Here is a 21,533-nt window from a genome sequence, read left to right as displayed (position 1 = left end):
GACAGTGGGATGGACAGGGGGACAGTGGAGTGGACAGGGGGACAGTGGGGAGGACAGGGGGACAGTGGGGTGGACAGGGGGACAGTGGGGTGGACAGGGGGCAGTGGGGTGGACAGGGGAACAGTGGGATGTACAGTGGGACGGACAGGGGGACAGTGGGATGGACTGGGGGCAGTGGGATGGACAGTGGGGTGGACAGAGGGACAGTGGGGTGGACAAGTGGACAGTGGGATGGACAGAGGGACAGTTGGATGGACAGGGGACAGTGGGATGGACAGGGGGACAGTGGGGTGGACAGGGGGACAGTGGGGTGGACAGGTGGACAGAGGGACAGTGGGATGGATAGAGAGACAGTGGGATGGACAGAGGGAAAGTGGGATGGATAGGGGGCAGTGGGATGGACAGGGGGACAGTGGGATGGACAGGGGGACAGTGGGATGAACAGGGGGACAGTGGGATGGACAGTGGGATGGATAGGGGTATAGTGGGATGGACAGGGGGACAGTGGGATAGATAGGGGACAGTGGGGTGGACAGGGGGACAGTGGGGTGGACAGTGGGATGGATAGAGGGACAGTTGGATGGATAGGGGGACAGTGGGCTGGACAGGGGGACAGTGGGATGGATAAGGGGACAGTGGGATGGATAGGGGGACAGTGGGTTGGACAGTGGGACCGTGGGATGGACAGAGGGACAGTGGGATGGACAGAGGGACGGATGGGGGACAGTGGGATGGATAGGGGGACAGTGAGATGGATGGGGGACAGTGGGATGGACAGGGGGACAGTGGGATGGATAGGGGGACAGTGGGATGAATAGGGGGGCAGTGGGTTGGACAGAGGGACCGTGGGATGGACAGGGGGACAGTGGGATGGACAGAGGGACAGTGGGATGGATAGGGGGGCAGTGGAATGGACTGAGGGACAGTGGGATGGATAGGGGGACAGTGGGATGGACAGAGGGACAGTGGGATGGACAGGGGGACAGTGGAATGGACAGGGGGACAGTGGAATGGATAGGGGGACAGTGGAATGGATAGGGGGACAGTGGGATGGACAGGGGGACAGTGGGATGGATAGGGGACAGTGGGATGGACAGAGGGACTGTGGGATGGATAGGGGGACAGTGGGATGGATAGGGGGACAGTGGGACGGATAGGGGGACAGTGGGTTGGACAGAGGGACAGTGGGATGGATAGGGGGACAGTGGGTTGGACAGAGGGACAGTGGGATGGATAGGGGGACAGTGGAATGGACAGAGGGACATTGGGATGGACAGAGGGACAGTGGGATGGACAGAGGGACAGTGGGATGGACAGGGAGACAGTGGGATGGACAGGGAGACAGTGGGATGGACAGGGAGACAGTGGGGTGGACAGGGAGACAGTGGGATGGACAGGGAGACAGTGGGATGGATAGGGGGACAGTGGGATGGATAGGGGGACAGTGGGATGGATAGGGGGACAGTGATCAGTGATGGACTGTACGTACCTCTCTCCTGCTGTCCCGTTCTGTAAGCTGTGGATTGCACTTGCTCCCTGTGCACTGGCTGCTCCTTCTGCTGGGCTCCTGCAAGAGCGCTGCATTGACGGGGGCGAGGGGGTCAGGGCGGCCGCTGCTTTGCTCTGCATGCAGAGAGGGACTGAGGGAGCCGAAATTACGGGGCGAAGCGGAGGTGGACCGAGCATCGACAAGCGTCATTGGTTGCTAGGACACTGGTCGTAGCTGCCAATGACTTCAAAGTAGATAATGCGGGAAGGAGGGGGGCGGCAGGCGCAGGGCGGGAGAGAAGAAAGTTGGACACAGAGGTGCTCCAGGGAACAGAAACCCGGGCACAAGTTGCCAGACCCGTACTGTCCGGGTCAATCCCATGCGGGTGGCAACCCTAGACGTGGCTCCCAAACAAAATTTACGTCCTTTTTTTCCGATAAATAGAGCTTTCTTTTGGTGGTATTTGATCACTCCTGCAGTTTTAATTTTTTGCGCTATAAACAAAAAAAGAGCGTAAATTTTGGAAAAAATGCATTATTTTTTACATTTTGCTATAATAAATATCCCCCAAAAATATATAAAAAAAAAATGTTTTTCCTCAGTTTCGGCCAATACGTATTCTTCTACATATTTTTGGTATAAAAAAAAATCGCAATAAGTAATTATTGATTGGTTTGCAATGACACACAGAAAACAATTGTTTTTTGTGTGTCGTGTTCACACCAGAATGCAGCGGTTTTCTGTGTTCCAGAGCTGTGAGATATTATGCAACATGTTTACATAATATCACACCTCTCTGGATGACTATGCATATCAAGGAGCTGCTGTGCGGGGACAAAACTGAAGTGTCAAAAAAATAAAATAAAGCAATCAAAATCGCATCACACTGCCCCCTGTTGCATGGTTTTGCAGCCGGAATGGACAGTTGCACAGGTTTAGTGTGCAGACTAGTGTGAATGAGTCCTTAAATTCAGCAGTGTAGTGTGAGAGCCCACATGTTTGGAGCTAAATTGAATTAAACACACATTTTTGGTAAGTTTAATGTAGATTGTACAATGACTGTGCAATGAAACTGCAAGACCTTGTTTACACTTATGGTTGCGGGACAGTAAAAACAAGCTGTTGAGCCATGTTTTTAGCCTCAACCCTCACCACCTTAAGTTGCAAAAGCAGCGAACAGGGGTGTACACATGATGCGATAAAATGAATCCCCCCCAGTACTGCCTCCAAACACAATCCATTCTAGTAACGGGGCCAAAACACAACCACCCTGAAACTGCGTGCAGTGCAGTTGCGATGCAGTAGTGCAATATTTTAGGGTTAAAACAGGCGGTGAGAAGGAAACATATCACCTCCTCACCACCTTTCAAACACCTCTGAAAAGCAATCCAACTGCAGCGTGCTTTTCAGAAGATTCTTTGCTCACCTTTGGAATAGTGTATCCATTCAGCTGCACGTCTTTGATGGGTGAGTGACTGATTCCAAGTGGCACCACTGAGGCAAAACGCTGGACTTCCTGTAGAACAGCCTGTGTGTACGGCATCCTTGCTCTGTCCTCATAGTCAAGATGGTCTCTGTCTCCTCGAATTTTATCTATTTCTTCTCGACATTTCTCTGTAAAGAGAAGTCACATTATACTACACAATTACACAGCTGTCATTCACCCTATCATTTTTTTCTTTTATACAACAGGATTTACTTACTTATAAACAAATATTTTTGTGTTCTTTAGGTATAAATACAGGCTTAAAGTATTACAAAAGTAATTTTTGTCCCATCTTCATAGTAAAAAAAATGTATAGGGATCCCTTTTTGCTGGTAGGTGGAGTCATATTATAATTAGGGGGCGGGGTATTCGTTAGTAGGCGTGGCATGGTGGAGAAAGAAACATGTCCTGACGAAAAATGGGCATGGTTTACGTGGGACATTGGGTGTGGCTTAAGAGGGCGTGGACCAAAGGGGTGTGATTAGAGTCTGGGATGAATGAGGGATAGAGGGAGAGAGAGAGAGAGAGATAGAGAAAGAGATAGGTAGGGAAGGAAGGAAAGAAAGAGGGATGGAGGGACAGCAGGCTCAGATTCTACACCACAATAAAAATATGTGTATTCCAGAAAGTTTAACAATCAACAGATAAAGATACTCCAAACACCTGGTGTTTGTGCTTCAATTATCCCAGCACCATGGTTGTTATAGTGTCAGGATGATTGAAGCGCATTATTTATACTATTACATTGTAATATAAAATAAAATCATTAAATTTATCATAATGCAGAATCAGTGGGAGCCCTGTGTGTGTCAGCTCCCACATTGCCTGCCATCAGGGGAGTTCCTCCTTCCATCAGGCATTCTCACCAGAGTCCCTCCTTACAACAGGTGCCCCCAGCACAGTCCGCCCTTACATCAGATGCCCCCAGCAGAGTCCATCCTTACATCAGGTGCCCCCAGCAGAGTCTGTCATTACATCAGATGCCCCCATTGGAGTCCACCCTTACATCAGGTGTCCCAAGCAGAGAAAGTCATTACATCAGGTGTCCACAGCAGAGTCCGTCCTTACATCAGGTGCCCCCAGCGGAGTCCGTCCTTACACCAGGTGCCCCTAGCAGAGTCCGTCCTTACATCAAGTGCCCCCAGTGGGTTCCCTCCTTACATCAGGCATTCTCAGCAGAGTCCCTCCTTACATCAGGCATTCTCAGCAGAGTCCCTCCTTACATTAGGTGCCCCCAGCAGAGTCCCCCCATACATCAGATGCCCCCAGCAGGATCCATTCTTACATCAGGTGCCCCCAGCATCCAGCTGCTGCAATCACCATAAATGTGTGTTTATCTGTCTGTTCTAAGCTCCCCCCCCCCCCCAACACACACACTGGAGCAGTGGGCAGTAAAGAGGGTGGGAACGGCTGGCACTGGCTCTCAGCAGCTCGCTGAGATGCTAAGCCGGGTGCCAGTCTAGGCGTCTGGATTAATCCCGACCATATGGTCACAATCATTCCCCAGCCGAGGTCGGTTCTGTGACATCAGCCAACAGCGGGCTGCTGGAAACAGGTCACAGGAGTGCAGAATGAACTGCACTCCTGTGATCCACAGGAGAAGTACAGCCAAACGAGCTTTGGCTGTACTTTTCCTTTAACTTCTTCCCGCCCACCACATTTTCAAATCATAGGCTGGCGGGAGCACTCTTGTTCTGGGATGACGTCATATGATGTCTTGCCACGCTTGCGTGCCCATAGGGGGGGCACGCAGTTAGGCGGTCTGTGGTACACTCTGTCCCTGGTATACAGCGCCTCACTGATCCAGGTAAATAGCCGGTGACAAGGCTCTTTACCCATGTGATCATCTGTGTCCAATCACAGCTGATAACATGTAAACAAGGAAATGCCAGTTATTGGTATTCCTCCACGATCAGTGGCATTTCCTCACAGGGAAGATCTGCACAGATAATCAGGGCATTGATCATCAGTGACCTGATTCGGTGCAGGTCCATCAGTGCCCAGCAGTGATGCCAATCAGTACCTGTCAGTGCTGCCTTTCAGTGCCCATATGTTCCACCTATCATTCCCCATCAGTGCTGCATAGTAGTGCCTCCTCATCAGTGCCCATCAGTGCAGCCTAATCAGTGCACATCAATGAAGAAGAAAAATTACTTTTTATTTATTTACAAAATTTTATAACAGAAACGTGTTTATTTAGCAGAAAATAATAAACCCAGTGGTGATACCTACCACCTAAAGAAAATTCTAGCTGTTTAAAAAAAATAAAAATCTGTTTGGGTACAGTGTTGATTGACTGAGCAATTACGACCGTGCTGAAAGCTGAAAATTGGAGTAGGAAAGGGGGTAAAAGTGTACAGTAGGCAAGTGGTTAAAGTAGTTGTAAACCCTTACAAACCACTTTGACCTACAGGTAAGCCTAGATTAAGGCTTACCTGTAGGTCCAAGAAATATCTCCTAAACCTGCACAGTTTAGAAGATATTTATTAAAAGACAGGCACTGCTGTCTACGGCGCATGCGCCGTAGACAGCGGCGCGCAGGTGCACTATCGCCGTTAGCAGCATGCCGCTGCTAACGGCGATATGCCGTTAGTGGCGGCTCCCGTGCGCATGCGCGGGAGTGACGTCATCGCTGCTCCGGCGCTGTGAGTGGCCGGAGCAGTGACACCCGGAAGAAGATGGAAGCTCTGTACTACAGGGGACAGCGGTGACATCGCTGGCTCCTGTGTCAGGTAAGTGACACATAATGGGCTACTATGTGATACATAGTAGCCCATTATGATTTACCTTTCCAGGGAGACAAAGAGGAAGTAAACCCACCAGGGTTTACTTCCTCTTTGAAGAGAAGGAAGTTAGTGAAATATACTTAACCTAAAGAGTGGCTCTACCTTGAATATCTGGATACATCATCATGTACAGTAGAGTCCACTCCAGGCTGGAAGTTGTGGTTTCTGTCCCGGCAACAAAGAGATCTACCATACATGTAAACAGATTTTCTTCATCAAAAGATGACTTGTAACCATCTTGATTCTCCTGAGTAGAAAACAGAAAGATATTACAAGTACATGAGGAAACTTCCTTCTGTGAAAACATTCTCCATATAATAAGACGTGAGTTTGGTAAGTGGCCTGTGGTCTAGCTTAGCTCTCATTTTATTTCCCTATGCTCATTTATGATGAAAACCCATCAAAAAAACTCAAATAGTGAGGCCTATGATCCAAATAATGAAAATAGGGTTTCTATACAGAATTGTGGGTGTAAAAATATCTGTCACATACATGAATTTCTCCCATTACTCTCCAGAGATTATAGTAGACCACAATGACCACTACTGACTGGCAAAAGTGGCACATGTATCAGAGCACTCCTATATTAATACTGCAGACATCCCAAGTATCTCGCAGCTGGGCCTGTCAGTGACTCAGCCAAAGACACAAGACAGAGCAGTTAGTGACAGGCAGATGCAGGGTCGATCCTAGGTGGGTATTCGGGGTGCACCATGCCCAGGCACTGTGAGCAGAGGCAAAGGGGGGGACAGCCCATAGCACTTACCCCGACTTGTTCAAGCCCCGACTTGTTCATGCCCCGACTTAGTTGGGGTAGGCGGAACACTTTGGTGGGGGTGTGTCAGCCCGACACTTGACCTTTGACCTCTGGGGACATGCCTCCTGACCTTTGACCTTTGGGGGAGGTCCCTATTCAAATCCCTGAGTCCTAACCTTGTTCTTCTAGGGGAAACCCTAACCCTAGTCCTAACCCTAAACCCTAACCCTAAACTCTAACCCTTACCCCGACTTGTTCATGCCCCGACTTAGTTGGGCTGCTGCATGGGACTACTTTTTAGGTGGGGTCAAGCCAATTCAGCAGGGTAGGAAGGGGGTGGGCAGAGGCAGAAAGAAGACTGGGCGCTGTAATCTGCAGTCTGTAGCAATTAAAAAAAAGAAAACTTTCCCCAAGCAGACTCTTTCTCAACTTTCGGGTGCTGCTGCACAGTAATTACCTGTGCGACAAGTACATGACAGCCCAGCCTCTTCTATATCATTCCCCTGGGCATGATGTGTAGAAAGAATCCGTTTGGGGAAAAAAAATTTCTCTTTAAATTGCTAAAGCCTGCAGATCACGGCACCCTGTCTTCTCTCTGCCTCCACCAATCCACTTTCTTCTGGGGAATTTTCTGACTGGGATGGCTCACCGGCCCCAGCAACCAGACCCCAGCAGCCAGGCCCCAGGACCAGCAGCCAGACCCCAGGCCCAAGCAGCCAGGCTTCAGGACCAGAAGACCAGCTCCAACAGCCTGGGGTCTGGCTGTTGGGGCCAAGGGTGGGGCCAGACCCTTGACCCCAGCAACCAGACCCCAGGCCCCAGCAGCTAGACCCCAGGACCAACAGTCAGACTTTTTGCCCCAGCAGCCAAACCCCAGGCCCTAGCAGCCAGGCACCAGCAGCCCAGCCCAAGCAGCCAGACCCTTGGTCCCAGCAGCCAGACCCCAGGCCCCAGCAGCCAGACCCCAGGCCCCAGCAGCCAGACCCCAGGCCCCAGCAGCCAGGCCCCAGGACCAGCAGCCCAGCTCCAGCAGCCAGACCCCTGGCCCTATCAGCCAGACGCCAGGCCCTATCAGCCAGACCCCAGGCCCCAGCAGCCAGACCACAGGGACCCAGCAGCTAGATTCTAGGACCAGCAGCCCAGACCCCAGGGCCCAATAGCCAGGCCCCAGAAACCAGGACCCAGCCCCAAAAGTCAGGCCCCAGGACCAGCAGCCAGGAATCAGGACCAGCAACCAGCCCCGGCACCTATTATTTAAGGTAAGTGAAGTATTCTAGGGCTGGGCCTATTAATATAATATTTTTTATTTTTACTGTTACACAGTGACACTCTAATGTAGTCTCATTGGGCATGGAGGGGACTCTATCAGAGACTCTCCAATGGTCACAGAGAGGGCCTCTGTTAGATAGACCCACCTCCAGGTCCCATTAGACTCCATTATAGTCTCCAATGGGGCTTAGTGGGGGCGCTTTCTAATATAGACTCTCAAATGTACACAGAGATAACCTCTGTTAGAGAAACCCCCCTCTGGGATCTATTAGACCACATTGTAGTCTCTAACGGGGCCTGGTGGGGCTGTAACAGAATCTAATGGACACCAAGAGGGCCTCTTTTAGAGAGGCTGTTTTCCATGGGCATTACATGGACACTGGTAAGGCTGTATTCCATGGGCACTGGTAAGGCTATATTCCATGGGCACTGGTAAGGCAGCCTTTCATGGGCACTGGTAAGGCTGTATTCCATGGGCACTAGTAAGGCTGCATTTCATGGGCACTGGCAGGGGCATACCTAGAGCATCTGACACCCGGGGCGAATCCTACACCTGGTAGCCCCCCCCCACGTTAAAATGTAAAAACACTCCACTGTGCCCCTTATTGGGGGATGCATACCTCTGCATCCCCCAATATCACTTTTTCACTACATTACACAGTACCCTGCACCTCTGGACCCCTTTACATTACACAGCACCCTGCATCTCTGGACCCCTTTACAATACAAAGCACCCTGCACCTCTGGACCCCTTTATATTTACACTCTGCAGACTCTGATATAAAAGGGGGCTCTGGTGACCAGAGACCACCTTACATCATAGTTCCCTTTACACCAGATTCCACAGAATTCCCTCTTTCATCATGGTCCGCAGCATCCCCCTTTACATCAGAGTACCCCCATGAACTGTAACCCTGCAGGCTCTGATGTAGGGTGAAATCTGTGGACTATGATGTAAAGGAGAACTCTGAGGACTCTGATGTAAAGGGGAACTCTGTAGAATCAGATGTAAGGGGATACTTTGCAGACTCTTGTGTAAAGGGGGGGGGGGGGGCTGTGATGACCAGAGTCCCACTGTCATCAGAGTTCCCTTTTGCATCACGGTCCGCAGTGTTCCCCTTTAGTTTAGGGTCCCCCTTGCACTGTAGGGGGTAGCCCTGTGGACACTGGTGTAAAGGTGAACTCTGGGTACTCTGATGTAAGAAGGACCTCTGGGGACTGGTGTGTAAAGAGGAAGTCTGTGGACTGTGATGTAAGGGGGAACTCTGGCGTAAGTAGGGACTCTTGGAACCCTAATGTATAGGGAAATGCTGGGGACTTTAATATAAGGGGACTTAGAAAAGAGGTTTCATCCTGACTGCTCCAGTCAGGTTTTGAATGCTATTTACTCCTGTCCTGACCCCTGTACTTCAAGCATGTTGTACATTACATAGTCAATGTATATGTATATTATTATTATGTGCTAGATATACTTTCTGCCAATAAATATGCTGATACATTTTTTCTAATGGTCTGTCGTATGTTTCATCTAAAGTCCCAAACTTTTCCCTTTGTACATTACATAGTCTTGACCATGGTGTTCATTGTCGCAATAGTTTCTGGTTTTAATGAAGTTCTTCTTTAAGGTTGGCTCAGTCAGATTAAATTATATCCTTTTTGTGTGCATAAAAGCATATGCAATGGAAATGTTAAAGTTTTAAAAAATGATCCTTTGTCCTGAGATTTATGAGGAGCTGTCAGTTTTGGTAAAGTAACTAGGAGTATTTTGTGGGTAGGAGGACTGTTATATGTGTGCAGTGTACAGTGTATAGCAACTAGGAACAGATTCTGTTTAATCATTCCCCTTTAAGACCCTCCCACTGTTAGCCAAAATCTGGCCATACATACCAATCGCCATACTACGCACGCCGCAGAACTTGTTTTTGTGTTTTCTCTCAGGGTGCCCCAGGCCTTTCATAATCCTAGTCATGCTCACATTTTGTCACTCTGGAGTTTTTCATTGTAAAGTTTGCAGATTACTTGTTCTGAGTATTGATAATACTTACATGTTGTTTATACTGCTTAAATAGCCAGTGTCTTAGTTTATAATGGGTGTTTCTGTCATATTTCAGGGTGCCAGTAAAAAATGTGCTCAGTCAGTAAATTTACCATATTTTGTCAGTAAAAAAAGTTATGGCGTGCTGACAGCCCTGAATAACTGTCCCTGTAACCTTACCCCCCTCCTGTCACTTGCTCTCTCACATAGATTTATGTGTCGGGCATATGAATTACAGCGGTGGCGTTTCTTTGGAAGCTCCTGATTAGAGCCATAGGCTCTAATAGGTTTCCTGATTAGAGCCATGGGCTCTGATAGGCTTCCAAAAGGGTAAACAGTGGACACACTGCTGTGCGTTTGCTGATTATGCATCAGTGTGTTAGGGAACCGAATACATCGCTTCTCTGACACTGACCCGCCTCTCAGCCAATCTGGTTGCTCAGGCCTGGTTACTTGTTACCTGATTTGCTGAAACAACATGCGCCGCCATTGGACGCCTGATGGGAGGAGAGGATGGGAGAAGAAGTGCAGGGGACGCATGAAGGACCCCGCTCGTCGCCATCACCCGCTGCCCCACAAGACAGGGTAAGTGCTGGGCAGACGGTGCGCGGGCAGGGGGCACACTGTCACGCTGGAAGAATTTGGCACACTGGCAGCATTGGGCACACTGTCACATACTGGCGGAATTCGGCACACTGGCAGCATTTGGTACATTGGCGGCATTGGGCACACTGCCAGCATTTGGCACAGTGGCAGCATTTGATGGGCACACTGGCAGCATTTGGCACAGTGGCAGCATTCGATGGGCAGACTGGCAGCATTTGATGGCACAGTGACTGCAATTGATGGTACCGTTGCTGCGTTTAATGGGCACAGTGGCACAATGGCAGCATTTGATGGCACAGTGGCAGCTATTGATGGCCACACTCGCAGCATTTGATGGAACAGGGGCAGCGTTTGATGGCACAGTGGCAGCATTTTATGGCACAGTGGCTGTGTTTGATGGCACAGTGGCTGCAATTGATGGCACAGTGGCTGTGTTTGATGGCACAGTGGCAGCATTTGATGTGTTTGATGGGTTTTTTTCCATTTTTTTTCAGTTTGTTTGCGTCCTGCAAATTTTTTTAGCACCAGCCGCCACTGATCTAACACTTCCCTCCCAACAGACTGATGATTCTGCTGTCCAGATCTACCCCCTGTGCTCATGCAGGAAGTGTGTTACTGGCCAGGTCACCAGGGGAAAACAGAAGGAAAAAAGAATAAAAAAAGAAAACTGATGCAGCCACCAATCTCTTTACTTCTCTTGTGCCAGGATTGTCCGCAATAAGTATGCCCCATCTGCACCAAAGGATACCCAGGCCTGAAACTCAGTGCTGTTATCTCCTGCTTCCTTCTAATCTATGCCATATACGTAAATTCCACCTAACATAGGTTCTCACGCTATAATAGAAACAACCCTGCTATCGAGTAATTTATTGAGGTTTTATATTAAATAGAAATTCAGATGTTAATACCAACTCAAAGCCCTTGTACACACACGGTCGGAGAATCCGTCGGAATGTGTCCTATCGGACCGTGTTGTCGGATAATCTGACTGTGTGTGGTATGCATCGGACTGATTCCGTCGGAATATCCATCGGACCCAATTTTCCAACATGTTGGAAATATTTTCCGAACAACTGGTTCGATCGGACATACTCCGATCATGTGTAGAGAATTTTGATCGGACCAAGTGCCACGCATGCTCAGATCAAATTCCTACATCAAAGCTATTGGCTACTAGTCCCATTGTAACAAAATTACGTCATCACCTTCTGAATGATCGGATTTTTCTTCAACTTAGTCCGACCGTGTGTATGCAACAATTTCGGACAAGATCCGACGGGCAAAATCCGACGGACAAAATCCGACGGATTTGGTTGGCAGAATGTCCGACCGTGTGTACAGGGGCATACACAAAACAGATTGTCAGCTTGATGTCATGATAAATAATTACTCTACCTTTTCCAGTTCTTCTAGGTAGCAGTCGATGTAGTCTCTGGGTTGTCCATGCACTCTGGTTTTCTTGTGTTCCTCTAGAACTTCTTTGAGAAACCCAAAAACTATCTTTACATTTCTGAAAATCTTCTGATGCGGTAGAGGAAGATGTCTGACAAATCCAAATGCATTAAAGAGCTGAAGGAAAAAAATGATCAATTCAATACAATGGGAAAACAGCCAACCATGGGACTCAATCACATTACCTCTTTTACTATATCAAGGAACACCAAACAATGTTGTAAAATATAACCTCCCACATTATCTTTTGTATTGCCTTTAAAGCTGTCATCATAGGCCCTGGTTATTTAAATAAAGAATATGGAAAAATGGACTTTATAGGCAACAATTATAGAAAAATAAAGTCAATTTTATTAAACATATATTACATAGAATACATTTAAAATACTGCCAATTGCAGTAATTAACTAAACCTCTCCAATATAGATCAAAAACATCAAAAACATGTTGTTGAAGACATGTGTGACTTTAGTAAATTGTGACATAAAACAATAGCTCTACATGTTTCACGAAAGAACGCTTTTTCAGGAGCTTGGTAAATTCCAAGAGACGAAAAAGAGGCAGCCAATAATAAACATGGTAATGTATATCAATGATAGGAAATGTCTCAAAAGTGTAGAGAACCCCATAGCATCAATCCAAAAGGACCATAAACAGGAAATACAGGTAGTGCAGTGGGTAACATGTGGGGACGTGCCCAATAGAAATGGTAGATCAACATAGCAATGTAAAAGCACCATATGTCAGTCAGGGGTGTATAGCCTAAAAGACAGTGAATGTGACTATACATAATAAAACAAAAGGCACCAAGTGACCCATGATGGTATATCTAGAGATATGGAAGACCTAGCCGATCCTACCTTGATATGCAATGTAGATAGCAATATTTCAATGGATGGTAATAGTTAAAAATCGTTTGAGGCAAAAGAGTAATAGATGGCAAACAAGCCACCTAAGAAAGATATACATAATGATAAGATAGTTAGAGAGGCAAAATAATACATACATTTATTTGGAAAAATAGAGCCCCTAATCAAGAAATAAAGGAGAAATAGTCTCACCTCTAACCTTAGTAATAGTGTATACAAAACGAGCCAAAACAATAAAGCAGCCTTGATCTCAAACCCAAACTTGTAAAGGATAAGGGAGAGGTAATGTAGATTTGTCGTAAAGAGATACACTCAAGCTGACAGACTTAAAGCAGAGGTCCAGCTGATTTTTTTTTTTAAAGTCAGCAGCTACAAACACTGTAGTTGCTGACTTTTAATAAGCACACTTACCTGTCCAGGGCGCCCGCGATGTCAGCCGCCCGAGGCCAATCCGTCCATCGGATCGGGTCTCGGCACCGCCATTCGAACTAAGGGAAACAGGCAGTGGAGCCTTGCGGCTTCACTCCCCATTTCCTACTGCGCATGCGCGAGTCACACGGCACTTGATGAATGGCCGGCTGTGTTCTGGGACACACACAGTTCCCAGAACACAGCACAACCCATTCCCCAGAAGACAACGCAAGGAGGAGAAGAATGAAGAACCCCTGTGGAGTAGCAAGTGGCAGATTAGGACGATTTGCCTAGCAACAGCCATTTCTGGTAAGTAAAAAAAAAATATATATATTTTTTCAAATTTTAGGAGCATTTTTATGTAATTTTTTTTTTTTTTTTTTTTTTTTTTTAGGGTGGACCTCTGCTTTAAATTGCACACTATCTATAACAGTATAGATGACACCATTAAGTGTTTTACAAAGAAAAAGAAGATAGATATTTAAGCTGTGATAGAACATGGAAATATCCTACCATGTAGAGTAGATCAATAAACAATGGACGGATCCACAGCATGAAGGTGGTTAATGGGTGTAGTAGCCATGATATAAGGCTGAATAAACAGCCTCATATACACGTCCCAGTCAGGTGTGCAGAAAACACTTACGCATCACGTGGGCAGTAACATTGTGATCGCACATGTGCAGTCTGCAAAAAGGGCCGAAACAAGGGGGATCATGAAGAGAGAGCATCACACTGTGGAGCTCAGGACTGAGAACTCCCCCCCCCCCAGTGTGGACTCTGAGGTAGCAATATAAGTAACATTGCAGGGGCAGCTGAAGAGGGCCCACACAAAAGGTGGAACAATCGACTCAAAGAAGCAGAGTAACTACAAGGATGGAGGGGGGGGGGGGGGGGGATAGATGAACACAGTACCTGACCACCATAATGCCACAAAAGGTACCCAAAGGGGACAAATGCGGCTACCCGGCCATACATGAAAGGCATCAGCATTCCATATGGATCAAGCCAGACCAATATCAGGGGATTAAAATTCCGCAATAGCCTAGAGACAGAGTAAACATTTAGAACAGTTAAATTCAGTAATATTGGCGAAAAATAACAATGAATATAGGACTAAATGCAGCTATATAAGTGTAGCATGTAAAATGATCTTAAGACTATGAATACATATGAACAATCCAAAAATTACAAAAGATGTATAAATACACACACAATTCCAAGAAAGGGTGAAGGGAATGTAGAACCGGTGTTCTGGCATATAGCATCCGTCCATCGGATAGTGTCTGCCCTGTACTGCGCAGGCGCAGCGCGTGCGCAGTACGGAGTAGAAGGAGATTCAGAAAATCTCAGAAGATGAACGGCGCCTGCGCCATGAGTGGAGGTGCTATCCCCACCATTCAAGTGGACATAGGGCTGCAAATATTAGAGGGTCCCTCGCAGGCTCACTTCGCTCGCTATACTTCGGGCTCGGCCTCGCAGCGCTCGGCTCTTTTTATTCCAACTCTATGTCCACATGGATGGTGGGGCTAGAACCTGGACTCACGGCGCAGGCGCCTTTCAGCTTCGGTTATTTTTGGAATCTGTGTGTCCTGTGTACTGCGCATGCGCAGTACACGGCAGACACTATCCGATGGGGGACACAATGTGATAGGACACCGGCTCCTGAAGACCACATGCTATGTGTTTTTTTCATTTAACATTCCTGGAACCGCAGTTTGCTTTTGGGTTCAATTACACCAAATTATGGTTTCAGTACCAGTCTAGCTGGATTGCACTGTGTTCTGTTTGGCTATGGGTGGCGCTGTCATCGCTGGCAAGTGTGAGAACGCAGAACACATTACACAATACAGTGCAGCCATAGTACTTTTGCTACTACACTTCTGATGGTGTACACAATACAGTGCAGCTGTAGTACAGTGGCTACTACTTTTTTGGTGGTATAAACAGTACACAATACAGTGCAGCCGTAGTACAGTTGCTACTACACTTCTGGTGGTGTACACAGTATCTAATACAGTGTAGTGTGGTGTGGTGTTGCAAAACAAAATATACATCATGTCCAGAAGACCACCAAGGAGAGGAAGACGCTCACAGGCCACTAAAAGAGGGCAAGCAGGCTCTGTGTCTACAGTCAACAGTGCTGGTCATGGACATGGTGCAACCTCTGAAGGTGGCCGTGGGGCACGTTTGTCCTTTTTTTCTGCTGCTGGCTGTGTTATTGAGCCTGAACATGCAGAAGAGTTGGTGGAGTGGATAACTCTCAGAGTAATTTGCTTTCCAATGCAGCTGCCAAAGCGGCCTATTCCATCAGCTTCTTGTCCACAGTCACTTCTTCCTTAGCCCCACCATAATGCACGGAGGAGTCCCCCCGCTAGTGTCGGGTACATGCTGCTGGAGGACGCGCAGCAATTTTAAGGCTCTGCTGTTGGTTCCCAGGTTGAGGAAGAGAGTAACGTGAGACTAGAGAGAGGAGGTGCCCAAGAAGTTCAAGAAAAGGGCAGTCATGTTCCACCAGCTGCAGCATACTGCCAAGTTTGCTCCAGTGACGAGGAGTGAGGGAATGATAAGGTCACTAACTCTACTTGAGTGCCTGATAGAAAAGAGGAGGAGGAGGCACAACTCCAATGAAGCAGGATGTCCTCTAGGGGGAAGTGTAAGGGCAGCCACCCTACTGCATCACACCGCATAGCTCCGCAGGTGCAGGGTGCTGCTGACTCACCTCCACTGATTTTGAAAAGTTCCTTGGTGTGGGCCTTTATCGACACATGTGCAGCAGATCGCACTGTTGCTGTTTGCAACCTATGTCTGAAGATGATCAAGCATGGCCAGAGCATGGCCATGACCTCCTATGCAGTCTGTTGGCAACAGCACTTGAAAGACCCACATCAAAGAAAAAGGTGGCCAACACTGAAGAAATTACATTTTGCTACAATGTAAAGTCGTGAGTGCACAGCTTGTATAACAGTGTAAATTTGCTGTCCCCTCAAAATAACTCAACACACAGCCATTAATGTATAAACCGCTAGCAACAAAAGTGAGTACACCCCTAAAGGAAAATGTCCAAATTGGGCCCAAAGTGTCAATATTTTGTGTGGCCACCAAGATAAACTTATTTGGTTCAGATTGTGTCAAGCGTGTGTGGTAGCAACCAGGTGAGAAGTACAAAGACAAGTGTGTCTCACCTGCAGTTAAGCATGGTGGTGGGAGTGTCATGGTCTGGGGTTGCATGAGTGCTGCTGGCACTAGGAGCTACAGTTCATTGAGGGAACCATGAATGCCAATATGTACTGTGACATACTGAAGCAGAGCATGATCCCCTCCCTTCGAAGACTGGGCAGCAGGGCAGTATTCCAACATGGTAATGACCCCAAACACCCCTCCAAGACTACCAGTGCCTTGCTAAAGAAGCTGAGGGTAAAAGTGATGGACTGGACAAGCATGTCTCCAGACCTAAAACCTATTGAGCATCTGTGGGGCATCCTCAAATGGAAGGTGGTGGGGCCCAAGGTCTCTAACTTCCACCAGCTCCGTGAAGTAATCGAAGAAGAGGATTCCAGTGGCAATCTGTGAAGCTCTGGTGAACTCCATGCCCAAGAGGGTTAAGGCAGTGCTGGAAAATAATGGTGACCACACAAAATATTGACACTTTGGACTCAATTTCAATATTTTCACTTAGGGGTGTACTCACTAAATAATATTTACAAAAATGTGAGGGGTGTACTCACTATTGTGAGATACTGTATGTCTTCATTCTCCTTTTTCAGGGGTAGAAACAATTCTTTAAAAGTAAAGAGGACTTCTGGAGGGGAATTTTTTAATTGTATTCTTAAGCTCTGCTCCAGGATGGTTTTTGATCTTAATTATAGCGTAAGACCTCAACATGCATTTGAAAAAATATTCCGATTGTATGGAACATCCACAAAAGAGAGTGGGATATATATATATATATCTATATATATATATATATATATATATATATATATATATATATATATATATGCATATGTACAACATCCCAGTGTGGTTGTACAGTGAGTCTGATTAGTGCAGATCAGACTGGGGTTCTCAGTCACCTTGTGCCCCTATTAGAGACACAGGGTGATTTTGGCATAGGAGGTGCATGAAGAGCTGAATCAAGGGTTTCCCACCCTCCCCAAGGGATTCTGGGTTCCATGGGCCCCCCTACGATTTTTGATGTGTTTTGCATTTTGTGTTTTTTATTTTAACACTGTATATAGCTGGTTGCTAAGTAGGGGGCCGGCCGCTGCGCCCTTAACAAGCAATGAGTCATCAGCTGTCAGCGGTGTTCCCCTCTGACAGCTGAATGTAAAATAAAAAATGGCTGGCAAAATAAAAACTAAATTGTGAAAAAAATGGCGGGAGGTTCATACCAGGCCCTTTGGGCTCTAGCATGGATTCGGGGGGGACCCCATCCATCGCCTGTAAACACCGCTATGAGCCACTATGATTGTTTTTACTGTGTAGGGAATAGCTGGCAGAAGAAAAAGATGATGCCTGTAGCTGCAAGAATCATTCAGATATCTCCACTCAAACCTAAGGACGTCATATGGCGGCATGGAAGTGGTTTAATATTTCTAAGACAAACGGTAGGGCAAAGAATTGTTACTACATCACAGTAACTTTAAAAATTGTTCCAAGTATATTAAATATTGTCCCAAGCAATGATTTAATGATTTACCTGAGCCCAAAACCCAGTTACCATCTTCATATGTTCATGAACAAGGTTAAGAATGTCTCTGAGTGTTGAATCATCATAGTCATAACGCCTCCCAAATACGATGGCACAAATTATGTTGGACACAGCATTGTCAAGGACAAAGTGCGGGTCATACAGAGTATCTGAAAAATACCAAAAATGATCAGTAAGCACATGGAAACATACCATTTCTGAAATCCAGTCATTATTACATGCCTAATTATAATAAATGTGTCTGGTTTATCAACCAGGAACAAACTAAAATGTAACCAAAACTGGACCCATTTCCAGAAGAAATGAGTGTTACCATTGACTAACTGAAGAACCACCAGAGGGGCTCTGAAACAAACAAAGTATAAACTATTGTTTGAGACATGCCTGGTGCCAAGGTCTAAGATGCTGATTTTTCTAACCACAAGCCTCCTGTGGTTCCCATTATAATATAGAAAATCATACCATAAACATTGTTATTTGTAATACCACTGATAATATACGGCTCTAAGACTAAGTGACAGAAAAGAACATTGGGATGGCTGAATGGCAGAAATGGCATTGGAAAACGCTTCTATTTATGGAAAAATGGGATTTTTATATACAGCTTACCTGTAAAATCCTTTTCTTGAGAGTACATCACGGGACACAGGAGCTTCATTACATAGTGGGTTATATAGGCACCTCTGGTGATTGGACACTGGTTGACCCTAATTAAGGAGAATTCCTCCCCTATATAACCCCTCCCATCTGGGAGGCACCTCAGTTTTGTAGCAAAGCAATAAGAAACCACGTAAAACCCAAGAGGGGCGGGAGCCCTGTGCCCGTGATGTACTCTCAAGAAAAGGATTTTACAGGTAAGCTGTATATAAAAATCCAATTTTCTTGATCATACATCACGGAACACAGGAGCTTCATTACATAGTGGGATGTCCCATAGCAATGCTCAGATTGAGGGGAGGGAGACACAGATCATAAACATAGACCGCCAGGGACCTGAGGACCTAAACTGCAGCCTGCAGTACACTACGCCCGAAGGCGATATCCTCTTGCCCTCTGACATCCACCTGATAGAATCTGGTGAATGTGTGGACTGATTACCAAGTCGCAGCCTTACAGATCTGAGCCAGGGAGGCCTGGTGATGCACTGCCCAAGAAGCACTGACAGCCCTAGTAGAGTGCGCTTTCACCTGAAAAGGAGGAATCTTCCCCTTTAAGCCATAGGCCTGAGAAATAACTTGTCTGATCCACCTTGAGAGGGTGGACTTTGACGCTGCCTGACCCTTTCTGGGGCCTTCCGGCAGAATAAATAAACAATCAGTCTTCCTTATCTCAGAAGTTGCTTGAAGATAAACACTGATTGCTCTAACCACATCCAAAGTGTGTAAAGACTCTTCCTCTGTGGACTGAGGGTCCGGAAAAAAGGATGGTAGGATTACATCCTGATTTAAATGGAAACCCGAAACCACCTTAGGTAGAAAGGACCTGTTGGGACGCATAACCACCCGGTCCTTATGGATAATTAAATACGGCTCTTTACTGGAAAGAGCTGCCAACTCTGATACTCTTCTAGCCGTGGATATGGCTACTTAGAAGACCAGCTTTTTAGTCAGGAGAGCAAAAGAAGCTAGATGCAAAGGTTCAAATGGTTGCCCCTGTAAGGCCGAGAGAACCAAATTCAGATCCCATGGGCATACCGGAGGTTTAACTGGCGGTTTTGTCCGCATAGCCCCCTGGATAAAAGCCCGTACCAGGGAATGTGATGCAAGCGGTTTTTGAAAAAATACCGACAGGGCCGAAATCTGCACTTTGATAGTGCTTATGGCCAAATTCATTTCTAGGCCTGACCGGCCAAGATTCTGTTAATGACATACTTTCTAGGATGCCACTTCCTGAGTTCACACCAGGAAACATATGTCCTCCAGATTTTGTAATAAATACGCCTGGAGGCCGGCTTTCTGGCATTGACCAGAGTAGAAAGGACTGGCCCCGAAAGGCCACGGTCTCTCAGAATGTGGGTCTCAGCAGCCAAACCGTCAAATTCAGACTGCGTAAAGCAGGATGGTAGATTGGACCCTGTGAGAGCAGATCTGGCCGGAGAGGGAGGGTCCATGGCCTGCCTATTGCCAACTTCATGATTTCTGCATACCATGGTCGCCTGGGCCAAGCCGAGGCCACCAAAAGGACCGACTTCGTCTCCCTCTTGACCCTTCCCAGGAACCGCGACAGTAGCGGGCTCGGGGGGAAGGCATAGATCAGATTGTACTGATCCCAGGGAACCGTCAGAGCATCTGACCCCTGAGCAAGTGCATCTCTTGTCCTTGACACAAACTTGTCCAGTTTCCTGTTGAACCTGGACGCAAACAGATCTACGTCTGGTGTACCCCACTTGTGACATATGTTCTGAAACACATCGGGGTGCAGAGCCCATTCTCCTGGGCACAACTGCTGGCGGCTGAGAAAATCCGCCTGCCAATTCTCCACTCCTGGGATGAAGACTGCAGAAAGACACGGAACATGCTTTTCTGCCCAGACAAGTATGCAATTCACCTCCTTTTGGGCCACCAGACTTCTGGTACCGCCCTGGTGATTGATGTAAGCCACTGCGGTGGCATTGTCGGACTGAACCCGAACCAGGAAACCTCGCAGTCTGTAAGACCACTCTATGAGTGCCATGTAAACTGCCCGGATCTCCAAGATATTTATGGGCAGTAGACTTTCGGTCGCAGACCATTTCCCCTGCGAGCACGTTCCCTCCAATACAGCTCCCCAGCCTGTCAGGCTGGCATCTGTTGTGATAATCTTCCACGAGAGAGGAAGAAAAGTTTTGCCTTTCAGCAAATTCCTGGTTTGTAACCACCATACAAGACTTTTGCGTGTCCCGGGGGATAAACGCATAGGAAGATCCAGGGATTGGGGCTTCCTGTTCCAAGCCGCAAGGATGCATCCTTGCAGAGGCCTTGAGCGGAACTGGGCAAATGGGACGGCCTCTAAGGAGGCGACCATCTTTCCCAATAGTCTCATGCACAACCGAATGGAGGAAGATCTTCTGCCCAGAATCAGGCGCACCAGATCTCCAATGGCCAAGGCCTTTAGCCTTGGAAGAAACACCCTGCCTTGAGCGGTGTCGATAATCATACCTAGGTATTCCAACCTGGTAGTCGGTTGTAGGGACGACTTTTCTAGGTTTATAATCCAACCTAGGCGTTCTAGATGTTCTAGCGTTTTGGTGACGCTGCGACTTAGGAACGCTGCAGTTCTCTCCACGAGAAGCAAGTCGTCTAGATAAGCCATGACGGCTATACCCTGAACTCTTAAGATTGCTAAGAGAGGGTCCAGAATCTTTGTGAAGACTCGAGGGGCTGTAGCAAGCCCGAACGGCAAGGCCACAAATTGAAAATGGCGCCGCTCTACCGCGAACCTTAGAAATTTCTGGTGTGCGGGAAAAATTGGCACATGGAGATATGCATCCTTGATATCTATTGATGCCATGAACTCTCCCCTTTGCAGGGAGGAGACCACAGTGCGGATTGACTGCATTCGGAAGGTCTGGATGTGTAAAAACCGGTTTAGGTCTCTCAGATCCAGGATAGGTCTGACACTTCCATTTGGTTTTGGAACGGTGAAGAGATTTGAATAAAACCCTGAACCCTGATCTTTCG

At 47.2% G+C, this 21,533-nt stretch overlaps 1 protein-coding gene across 3 annotated transcripts in view; it reads right to left on the bottom strand.

Annotated features, from left to right (window-relative positions):
* The window catches only part of LOC143930777 (phospholipase A2, minor isoenzyme-like), a 111,734-nt gene that overhangs the window by 66,584 nt on the left and 23,617 nt on the right, over nt 1-21,533 (bottom strand). For all 3 annotated transcript variants that reach the window (XR_013262827.1, XM_077455380.1, XM_077455358.1), the window contains exons 4-7: nt 17,863-18,023; nt 11,824-11,997; nt 5,864-6,008; nt 2,916-3,103 (exon numbers count right to left, since the gene is read on the bottom strand). Coding sequence is in view for 2 of the 3 variants with exons in the window: in XM_077455380.1 (XP_077311506.1) it covers nt 2,916-3,103; nt 5,864-6,008; nt 11,824-11,997; nt 17,863-18,023 (668 nt within the window). In the remaining variant the exon portion in view is untranslated. The remainder of the gene's footprint in view (nt 1-2,915; nt 3,104-5,863; nt 6,009-11,823; nt 11,998-17,862; nt 18,024-21,533) is intronic.

Source organism: Lithobates pipiens, unplaced genomic scaffold (assembly GCF_037356315.1).
Source record: "Lithobates pipiens isolate NorthernLeopardFrog02 unplaced genomic scaffold, aLitPip1_a1.2 Scaffold_10, whole genome shotgun sequence".
NCBI lineage: Eukaryota > Metazoa > Chordata > Amphibia > Anura > Ranidae > Lithobates > Lithobates pipiens.
Note: the sequence above shows the minus strand (reverse complement) of the source record. Positions and strands in the feature narration are given on the sequence as shown.